This window comes from Petromyzon marinus, chromosome 46 (assembly GCF_048934315.1).
Source record: "Petromyzon marinus isolate PM22_M1 ecotype Great Lakes invasive population chromosome 46, UKy_Petmar_22M1.pri1.0, whole genome shotgun sequence".
Taxonomy (NCBI): domain Eukaryota; kingdom Metazoa; phylum Chordata; class Hyperoartia; order Petromyzontiformes; family Petromyzontidae; genus Petromyzon; species Petromyzon marinus.
In genome coordinates this window covers 12,005,491-12,017,454 of record NC_133712.1, presented here as the reverse complement: position 1 = coordinate 12,017,454, position 11,964 = coordinate 12,005,491, and the positions used below count along the sequence as shown (strand labels likewise).

The following is an 11,964-nucleotide window of genomic DNA, read 5'->3' as shown; positions in this document are numbered from 1 at the left end:
AGAAGAGGTTTTCTGTTACTCAAGAGCGAATCTTGGCGCGACTGTTCGTACGCCCTATTTACAAATAATCTGCTCGTCTGAAAACATTCTTCAACTGTAACGAACAACCACACACGTGCTTTTAAACGTGACCGTCCGTCTCTCTTGCCTCCTTGCGGCCACCCATATTAATACAGTACAGGAGTCCCTCGCTTTATGCGGTAGTAGTAGATGCGTTCCAAGATAGCGGGCCGCACAAAGCGAAACCGCACGGGGAGACAGCTGCCTGCCGACAGGCTCACACAAATACAACGTTGTCACACGTCCGACCGCATAGCCTCATGTCGAGTGAATTCACACTTCTCAGAGCGAAATGTGGGTAGAAATAGGTTGGCAGCGTTTACGCGAAATCGCACAAACCGAACCCGCATAAAGCGAGGGAAACCTGTATAATATGATTCTGATCAGGCCCCACGGTATAAACATATAGTCTCCAACTCGTGTTATTTACTCTCTCTACTGGCCTAAAACGTCGCCTATTATATATGTGTACACTAGCCTATAGCCCGTCCAAGGACGGGTGTATTGCAGTAAATCTGAAACTTCCAAGCGAAAAGCAGAGCGCCACGTGATATTCACTGCATCCAGTCGTGTGCAATTTGTAAGGGCGCGGTGACACAGAATTATTTTATTTAAAGGTTATAATCCCTTGTTCATAATGACGTCATTTTTACTTCGATGTCTCAACAGCGTGACGGAGATCGCGTGACGTGAGTGTTCTGCCTTTGCAGTGAGGGTTGTGAGTTGACGCCGAGGAGGGGGGAGGAGGCGCCTCGCCCCCCCCCCCCCCATGTGGAGTGACGCCAGCCGCTAATTATTATTAGTTTCATAGTTTAATTTATTTGGTATAGCCCTGTGAGCCATTTGGCTCTTGAATCGGGTGCAACCGCAACAAACAAAAACATGAACAAGAAAAACATCTTAAAGTGACTTTGTGCATGTGCAAACAGAAAATCCAGGAAAAAAAAACATCAAAATATTCCTGAAATAGCACCGTACACCAACGCTGTGTGCAAAAATCCCAGTGGGATGCAAGTCAAACAACAAGAAAACTTAGATTAAGGCCATCAGTCTAACTCCCCCGGGCCACGTACCGGTGCCGGTCCGTGGCCCGGGGGTTGGGGACCCCTGCGGCAGACCGCACAATAGAGCATTAAGAGCACCAGAGTCATTGTCATGACGACGCCACGTGGCAGAGAAAGCCCGAGAACATCAATATGTTTACTCGATTACAGCCTCTTGGCTCCTCCACCTACGTGTTACGTAAGGGTGAGTTCCAGAATCAGTTGACGCATTTCACTTTGATGTTTACAAGTCGTGACCCGGAATTCAACGTAGGGGCCGTACATAAATGACGTCACGCGATTTTGGACGATTTTTGACCCCCCCCTTCGTCACACGGTGTCACAAAAAGTCAGACCACCCCCTAAAATATGACGTCACAAAGCTCTGCCCCCCCCCCCCAAAAGAAACATGCTTCAATACGCTTTAAACTATTGTCAATGTAGTGGGTATTTAATGTGGCGCTGCACTCTGATGTTGTAGGAGAAAACATTTATTAAAAGGTCTATTTATAATTAAGTAGAACGTGTTGTCTATATTTTAAGTTGCGAATTTTGATGTGACGTCACAATTCTCACCCCCCCCCCTCATCACACATCGTCACAAATGTCTGACCCCCCCCCCCCCCCAGGTGCGTGACGTCATTTATGGACGGCCCCCAATCCGCTTTTGTCTTTCTGTTGTTTGTCGTAAGTCGCAAGACACCGCGAACTCGAACGAAACCTCGGACGGCCACGAGGGGCCGCAATTCGCCCTCGATGTCGGCTGCGTGAGCCAGCGGTGGAAATTCCACGTTCTCATGGCGGCGACAAGTCCGTTGATTGTCCCCCCCCCCCACTCCCTTAAACCATCCAGAACGAGCCGTGTGCGGAATTGAACCGCGACGAAGTGGCGAGGTTAGGAAGAATCAAACTTTTATTTATCATCACCCAGTCAATACCACATCAACATCCCTTTCGCCATCGCTATGAACATCACCAAACACCACCACGGTCTACGTTGTCATCATCATCACTATCACATTCACCATCATAGTTTACATTCCAATCATTGCATCAACATCACCAACATCACCATCAACGACACCATTTGCATGCCCATCATTTAAAAAACATTACGCAATGCTACCTATCGCCTCCATCATCTAGATTATACAGGGTGGTCCAGATGTCTTATACCACCCAAATTCATCGTGTTTTTTTTCATTTACATATTAATTTCAACACCACCACTATCAATCAACACCACCACTATCAAAATATCCACATCATCACCACCATAATCATCATCATCGCAAGTGCTGCTATATGTTCTACAATTTACGGACACACAATATCATACAAGATACGGCGTTAAGTGGTGAGATTGATCGCTAATTCTGTACTTTAACCATTCATGCCATTGGGCTAATAAGCTAGTTAGAGCCTTCTGTACGTTACGCGACTCATTCTCATGATAATTATAAGACCCCTCCTATAACATTTACTTTGATATTCGTGCAACCTAATTTAATACTGTAGTCCATATACATTTTAGTTACAGAGACAATTGCACACCAATTAACCCCAAAAAATATATTTGTATATAATGTTGAACTTTTATTTTTCGATTTAAAGCTTTCCTCACTGCAGGGATTCATATTCTTGGTTCTTTCGGTAAAGTCACGTAGAATGGGAAATAATAAAAATAATACAACTAAAACAATAAAATTATCACGACGTTTCGATTGCAACACAAGCAATCATCATCAGGTGTGAAAACCACAGCAAGAAAACTTGTAGAAAAAACCCGCCACTTTTTTCAAAATGTCTTGCTGTGGTTTTCACACCTGATGATGATTGCTTGTGTTGCAATCGAAACGTCGTGATAATTTAATTGGTTTATTTTTTATTATTTTTATTATTTCCCATTCGACGTGACTTTACCGAAATAACCAAGAAAACGTTGAACTTCTTTCGCACCGTACGTAGCCAAACGTGCTAATCGCAGGTGCTCGGGGTGGGAGCACAACAAAACCAAACACACAAAACTCAAGGTTTTTTTTAATACTTCATTAATTTTACATACATCGTATTTTTTGTTGTTGATACAACATATACGAACTGCATACATAACTTGACACATAGTATTGCCATATACGTATAACGTTTTACTGTGTTTTGCACCTTGATTCATTTAATCACACAGTAAAGCTTTACGAAAGGATTGCGACCTGAAACATAGGACTCGTACCGTGTCAACCCAGACGGTTTAGCCCGTATGCTTGTGCAGGAAAATTGACTTTTCAGGTCCATACGGCGTACAGGGGCCGTCCATAAATGACGTCACGCACCGGGGGGGGGGGGCAGACATTTGTGACGATGTGTGACAAAGGGGGTAGGTGGGGGGGGTTGAGAAATGTGACGTCACATCAAAATTCGCAACTTTAAATAAATATAGACAACACGTTCTACTTAATTAAATAAACTTTTAAATAAATGTTTTCTCCTACAACATCAGAGTGCAGCGCCACATTAAATGCGCACTACAATGACAATAGTTTAAAGCGATTTGAAGCATGTTTTATATATTTTTTGGGGGGGGGGGGCAGAGCTTTGTGACGTCACATTTGAGGGGGGGTCTGACTTTTTGTGACGCAGTGTGACGAAGGGGGGGGGGGGTCAAAATCGTCAAAAATTGCGTGACGTCATTTATGGACGACCCCACAGCCCGTTTCAATACGGGCAGGAAAAAAATATGAAATTGTCTCTTTGTTTGTGATGATGGGACTTTGTACGATGAACGTTGAGATGTATAAGGGCAAAGACGACGAGGTCCTCCCACGTGTAGCCTGTAACAGACTGTGGGGGGCAAGTGCTGTTAGCGAGCAGCACCTACGAAGCCCGGCACGGCACACGCCGAGGTGAGTGGGTGGGTGGGCAGCACCACGCCCCACCGCAACCGGGTACCCATTTGAGGCTGAGTCGACCTAGGGGAGGCCCGGGACCCCACAATCACCAACAACAACGCCTGCATCGCCCTTGATGTTGAAGCTTTCGTGACTTGCAGGAAATCCACACTTCTAACGTTCTTTCGGTAAAAAAAATCGCGTAGTAGTTAGAAATAAATAAAAAATAAAATAAAAATCACCGACGTTTCGGCCACAACACAAGCGGCCTTTATCAGGTGAAGGGACGAGACTGTCTGGAGGACAGCGCTGGAGTGAAACAAAAAAAGGCCGCTTGTGTTGTGGCCGAAACGTCGTGATTTTTGTTATTTTATTTTTTACCTACGTGACTTTACCCAATAGAACCAAATCTAGAACCATCGTTAATTTATAATTTAATTTCTTAACTCCGCGACTTTACCGAAGAGAGAGAGAAGAAGAGAGAGAGAGTCGTGGTCTTACTGGGTTAGAACTTTCTGACTGAAGTTCTGCACGTTTGCTTCTCTTTTGACCCTCCAGGTAGGAAAAAAAGATGCTTCAATTTGAAGTTTGAAGATGTGAAGAACATCCTGAATTTGTAGCCCCAAGTGGTGGCTTGAAGAACGACCACAGGTCCGGGTGCTTGCTGGATAGCGTTTGCGTAGAGTTCATAAGCTCAAGGTATGGAAGACCACTTGAATGTGCTGCCGTTTCAACTTTACAACTGTTTATGAAATTGCACGTGACTTTGGTTTCAATTATTTTTTTGTTGTCTTCGAACAAATGAAACTGTTTTTTTTATATATATAAATTTAAAAAAGATAGAGAGAAGAGAGAGAGCGTCCTGAGTCGGTCTGCTGAGGCGGCTGTCGTCGGGATCACGAAACCTCCTGCATTGTAACAAACCCACGACAACCCTTCTCGCAAAGGTCAACAACAACAACAACAAACAAACAACAACAGCTGTACAATTCATCTTCTTTGGTTCTTTCGGTAAAGTCACCGCGTAGAATGAGAATAAAATAATAAATTGATAAAATAAAATAACACAATAATATTCTCACGACGTTTCGGCCACAACACAAGCGGCCTTCATCAGGTGTCGTGAGAATATTATTGTGTTATTTTATTTTATAAATTTATTATTTTATTCTCATTCTACGTGGTGACTTTACCGAAAGAACCAAAGAAGATGAATCCTTGCAGTCACGAAAGCTTTAAATCGAAAAAGCTGTACAATTGTTTAATTAAATTTTGATTTAAAGCTTTCGTGACTGCGGTGATTCATATTATTGGTTCTTTCGGTAAAGTCACGTTGAAGGGAAACAATGAAATTATACAAATATATGTAAAAAAACAATAAAAATTTCTCACGACGTTTCGACCGTAACACAAGCAGTCATCATCAGGTGTGAAAAACCAACGGCAAGAAGGATTTGAAAGAAGTGTCGGTTTGTATTTATTAATTTATTTTCAAACGTTGTTTGTATTTATTTATTTTGACCGGTGTTTGTATTTATTTATTTACTTATATATATTTAATACATACAAACAACGTTTGAAAATAAATAAATACAAACCTCCACTTCTTTCAAATGCTTCTTGCCGTAGTTTTTTTTTCACACCTGACGATGACCGCTTGCGTTACGGTCGAAACGCCGTGAGAATTTTATTGTTTTATATATATATTTAAAATATTTTATTGTTTCCCTTCAACGTGATTTTAACCGAAAGAACCAAGAATATTTAATTGTTTAATTGTTTATTTAATAGACTCGGCTGAGGGGATTGCGCAACGCGCGGCGTGACGGCGGTGCCGGTTCCGGACCGCCTCCATCGCCACTTTTCCCGCCCTCCGCCAGTGTCAGGGGGGCGGCGGCGGTGGTTACGTTTAACACATTTATTTTATTTTATTTGTTTTCTTGTAAAGCGGCAATTCTCTCCTTTTTTTTTGCTAAGTTGCGATCTCCCGCGAGGGGAGGTCAAAAGAAAGCCGTCTGGCCGTCGTTTTCGATCGCTAAGTTTTAACAACAGCAACAACAACAAAAACCGCGTCTGCCTCCAGGCGAGTTTATAAAGCTTTTAAAAGTTGTACAAGTCGGGGCAGCTTCGGCCGTCATGAACCAGCAACGCTTCAAAATGAGAGACCCCGGGAAGGAACTTCTCGCTCAGCACGAGGCTCAAATGAAAGGTGGGAGACAACAACGATTTTTAACGTTTGTTGACATTGTTATTTTAATTATCACCATCATCAAACCAATGTTCAATCCGCTGCTAGATGAAGGCCTCTCTCTCATACGCCGCCACCACCAAATCACCTAACCACCTTCCTCACGATCTTGCCGTGCTAATCATTAATAATCCACTCGTCCGATTTAATCCATCGCTCCATCTCCTCTGTCTCTGTGGTTACCCCCCACACCACACACACACTCCGTCGTCAAATAAGTCTTCACCATTGCCAGTCGTCTCCTACAAAGCGACACTCGCATACACAACAACTCAAAACGCTTACCTCAAAACACTTACCTCACTTACCTCAAATACTTACCTCAAAACACCTACCTCAAAACATTTACCTCAAACACTTACCTCAAAAACTTATCTCAAAACATTTACCTCAAAACACTTACCTCAAAACACTTACCTCAAAACACTTGCAACGACGCATTTATTTAAGCAACGTACAACGCAACTGCACCTTTAATCCGTGTGTTCCTCTTCCATCCAACACATTTTGACGTTGTCCATATCGACCGTTGTATTGACTTTTGTTGTTGTTAGCGAGCTCCTGTTGAAGGCAGCACAAAGACACAGATCCACCCCCGTGTCGCCTGTTACAGACTGTTGTTAACGCCTCTGAAGGCCGACACGGTTAGCACACGCGAGAGAGGGGGGGGCACCACGCCCGGCCGCCTTTGTCTCCCCGAGCGCCGATGTTTAATACACACCGCACCCCAGGTACACATTTGAGGCTGAGTCGACCTAGGGGGGGGGAGTCACAGGAAACCGGTTCAGATAATAGTCACGTGGTGTTGGTGGCCGTGAACGGGAATCGAACTCGCGTTGGCCCGGGGTTCGTATCGCAGCGCAGCGCTAACCACGGCACCACCGCTCCCCACTTAACAAAACAAAGATCCCCCGTGTAGCCTGTAACAGACTGTAGGGGCAAGTGCTGTTAGCGAGCAACACCTGTGAAGGTCGACACGAGGGGGTGGGTGGTCGGCACCACGCCCGGCCGCCTTTGTCTCCCCGAGCGGCGATGTTTAATACACACCGCACCCCAGGTACACATTTGAGGCTGAGTCGACCTAGGGGGGGGGGGGCGGGGAGTCACAGGAAACCGGTTCAGATAATCGTCACGTGGTATTGGTGGCCGTGAACGGGAATCGAACTCGCGTTGCCGGGTTCGTATCGCAGCGCGCTAACCACGGCACCACCGCTCCCCACTTAACACACACACGCGGTCGGCAAAACACAGCACTTGATGCACGCCCGGCCGCCTTTGTCTCTCCCCTCGCTCATGGGCAATCCGTTTAGACCCAGAGGTTTCAAGACAAGTACATTGTTGGTTGACGACGACATACATTACGCGCAGAGGTGTGTGCCGGAGTGTATAATTGTTAAGATTTTTGTTTTGTTTTAGTAGTTAATGCGTTCACAACTAACATGTTAAAGGTCAGTAGACAAAGTTATTTCCTGGTCAAACGAGCATTTAAGTGGCATAACGCGGTGATTCGTCAACAACTTCGTGCAAGTGGCGGAAATTCCACATTCCTAAGTTGGGGGACGAGTTAAAATCCTCATGTTGTTACTGTCTGTGTAACTTGAAACTCGACACACGAGTCAACAACAATGTGTGTGTGGCCTTTAAAGAAACCATGTAAAATCGGCGATGTTTCGGGCAATGGCCCCTTCTTAATAGCACGTGATGTGACTTAAGGACTGAACTGAATATTTGGATGTGACACATTGTTGAGCACTTAACGTCTCAGGGTGGCGTGACATTCACACTGAGCCTCCACCAGTCACCCGACGCTCAGAATCAGAATATTTATTCATACTGCAGGAAGAATCCGATGAGCTATGAAGCTCTTTTCCCCATAGATGTCCGGTTGGGACCGGGTAAGAACGTCACAACAAACAACACCGCCAAAAGAAAATCACGATAGGAGTACAAGTGCAGAGTCCAGGAAAAGCAAACATATCACCCAAAAACGTAAAATAAAACTAAACCATCTTCATCCTGACAAAGCGGAAATTGGGCACTACCCAGACACTCAACGGACAGTCCGACACACTCACCTGGGCACACTCACCACACTACTACCTGACACACTCACCTTGACACAATGATCGCCCTGAACTCACCAGACACTCAACCACACTACTACCTGACACACTCACCTTGACACAATGATCGCCCTGAACTCACCTGGCACACTCACCACACTACTACCTGACACTCACCTTGACACAATGATCGCCCTGAACTCACCAGACACTCACCACACTACTACCTGACACACCTTGACACAATGACCGCCCTGAACTCACCAGACACTCACCACACTACTACCTGACACACTCACCTTGACACAATGATCGCCCTGAACTCACCAGACACTCACCACACTACTACCTGACACACCTTGACACAATGACCACCCTGAACTCACCAGACACTCACCACACTACTACCTGACACACTCACCTTGACACAGCGATCGCCCTGAACTCACCAGACACTCACCACACTACTACCTGACACACTCACCTTGACACAATGATCGCCCTGAACTCACCAGACACTTACCACACTACTACCTGACACACTCACCTTGACACAATGATCGCACTGAACTCACCAGACACCACACTACTACCTGACACACTCAGCTCTCTCCACCCTACAAATGACACTGACCACCACTCAGCAAGGTACCTCACACTCACGAATCGCCTGACACACTCACCTTGACACAAGGCCGTAATTATAATATATATTGGGGGGGGGGGACGTCCCCCCCCCCCCATATTCAAATATGCTCAAAATGTCCCCCCACTTTATATTGCTATAAAATAGATTTATGTTTATATAATTGTGGTTATGGTTGTACTTTATTCATTCCTAACCTCTGCCATTGCATACAATGAAACAAGAAAAGGTAAAAAAGAAAAAAAGAGCAATGTAATACAATACACTCTTAGACATTATTGTAAAACATAAATAAAAAGTCCATCCTATGTGTTAGTGATTTTTTAAATATTTTAGGCAAGAAATTCGTTTTCAAATTTAGATATTTATTTTCAAGGGGGGGAACCCCCCCAGACCCCCTGGAAGATTTGGTCCTCCCCAATGTTGACTCCATGGCTACGGCCTTGTCTTGACACAATGGCCGCCCTGAACTCACCAGAGACCACTCACCACCGTGGCTGCCACATTCTCCACCTGACCCTAAACATTCACACACTCGCCTCTCACCTGACCGTCGCCTGACACACTTCCCCTGACACAATGAGCAAACACTCAGCACTTACTCACCAAACGCTCACCAATACACTCACCACTCACCTGACACCACGCACAGTGGCAATAAGATGCTCACACATGATTAATTTAGTCATACATCACATTACATACACGTGTGTTATTGAAACGCCACGCTTGTTAAACGCACCAACATACACGTACCAAACACTGACACACGGGTACTGTAATTGACACGGTTACTGTATGTTTATACATTGGTAAAACAAAGACAAAGATCCCCCGTGTAGCCTTAACAGACTAATTGGGGCAAGTGCTGTTAGCGAACGCCTATGAATGCCGGCACGGTACACGAGAGGGTGGGTGGCCAACACCACGCCCGGGCTACATGCGTCTCCCCAGTGGCGATGTTTACACACCGCACCAGCTACTCATTCCAGGCTGAGTCAACCTAGGGGAGGCCCAGGACCGGTTTAGATAATCGTCACTGGTGGCCGTGAGCGATAGTCGGGTTAAGTAGCGCAGCGCGCTAACCGCTATCCCACAGCTCCCCACACATACACCATAAAAACGCACACACTGAATAAACACACCACATGTGCCACACACTCTTCAACACACACTCAAGAAACACGTGGAAAGCACACACTCACTTGAAAACAGCTCTCTCTATAAAAAGAACAACTTACATGCTCTAGAGAAATGCAACACACACTATCTCAACAAACTGAACTTTTTATTTATTTTACCAGGTTAGGCTCACTGAGCTATTATATATATCTTTTTCAGAAGCGACCTGGCCACAAATTATAGCGCAACGAAGTGGATTATCATTTGGAAATTGCCAACAGTCAAAAACTATGAACGCATGTTGATTGTAAATGTGGTGGAAAAAAACCGGAGAGAAAAATCCGCGTGGCTACGGGGAGAGAGGACACACAAACTCCAAATACACAGCAGGCATCAGGGTTGGGGTTGAATCCACTACCTCCTGTATACCAGGCGATGTAGTTAACATCTCGCCACTGTTGCAACTACATGCACACTCACACTTTCAATTAACACAACACACGTCTCGAGATGCACGTGTGAATATACGTTCAAGAAACACTTTCGCACACACACAACACACTCCCAATCTCTTACAAAAACAACACATGTCTACACTCTTAAACACCACACACACTGTCGCACTCTGTCAAGAAACATCAGACACACAACACACACACAATGTCTAGAAAAAAGAACACGTGTATACTCTTAAATACAACAAATACAAAGATCCCCCCGTATAGCCTTGGCAGACTGTTGGGGCAAGTGCTGATAGCGAGCACCTATGAAGGTCAGAACGGCACACGAGTGGGTGGGTGGCCAGCACCACGCCCAGCCGCCTTTGTCTCCCCAGCGGCGACGTTTACACACCGCATCAGGTACTGATTTGAGGCTGAGTCGACCTAGGGGAGGCCCAGGACCGGTTGAGATAATCGTTACTGTGTGTTGGCACCAACCGCTACACTATCGCTCCCCTCTTAAAAACAGCACACGCACACACTGTCGCACTCGCTCAAGAAACATCACGGCACTCAAACACAACACACACAGACAATCTCGAGGAGAAAAAATACATCAGGCACACACACAATAACTGAGAATCGGAATCTTTATTTATAACTGGAGGAATCCGATGAGCTTTGAAGCTCCTTTCCACAGATGTCTGGTCGGGGGTGGGTCAGCAAGTTACAACAATAAACAAACGATAGGAGTTTAAAATACTGGAGAGAAAAACTTCGTAAGTCACGAACAAAAGTACAAAAATTCCTCCAGAATACAGTTTTTTTGGGTTAGATCGCATAAATATATAAATGCGTTGTTAAACCTGCCCACCACCCGACACAGCCAATTAGTAAGGTTTGTCACGTAAACGGAACATGCCAATTCGTTACTCGTGTAGTGGCATAGAATAAGTAATGTAGCAGCATAGAGCTGGCTGCTGGCGGGGAAGGGGATCTGCGGCTTACAGCAGCCCTGATGTCAGCAGGCCACGTGATACACCAGAGGTGATATCTGCGGGAAAGGTTACAAAAGGGGCACATGGGGGAAGCCCGGGAACCCGCTGGTTGGGTTCTATAGAGGCGGCGTCGCCGGAGCGGAGCGAGGCGACGCTGGGAGCATAAAAGGGGGCCCTGAGCGACAGCTCGGGGCTGTCGTTTGGAGTGGGATCCCCGTCCTGTTGTTGAAGATCGTCACCATCGTTGCTGTCTTCTCGTCGCTGTCGCCTTCACTCGACATTGCGCTGCTAGACGGTAGTTGGCCGTCTTGGTTCAGCGCCGTCGGTGTTAGATGGCTCGTGTTGTGTATAGGCTAGCGTTGTGTGTAGGCTAGCGTTGTGTATAGGCTAGTGTTGTGTGTAGGCTAGCGTTGTGTATAGGCTCGTGTTGTGTATAGGCTAGTGACCCACATAGAGTTG

General features: G+C 45.6%; 1 protein-coding gene across 1 annotated transcript in view; it reads left to right on the top strand.

Annotated features, from left to right (window-relative positions):
• Positions 1-5,799: 5,799 nt before the first annotated feature.
• LOC116952214 (SLIT-ROBO Rho GTPase-activating protein 1-like) overlaps positions 5,800-11,964 on the top strand; it is a 40,195-nt gene continuing 34,030 nt past the window's right edge. The window contains exon 1 of the mRNA XM_032971349.2: positions 5,800-6,197. Within this exon, the coding sequence (XP_032827240.2) occupies positions 6,125-6,197 (73 nt within the window). The 5' untranslated portion in view covers positions 5,800-6,124. The remainder of the gene's footprint in view (positions 6,198-11,964) is intronic.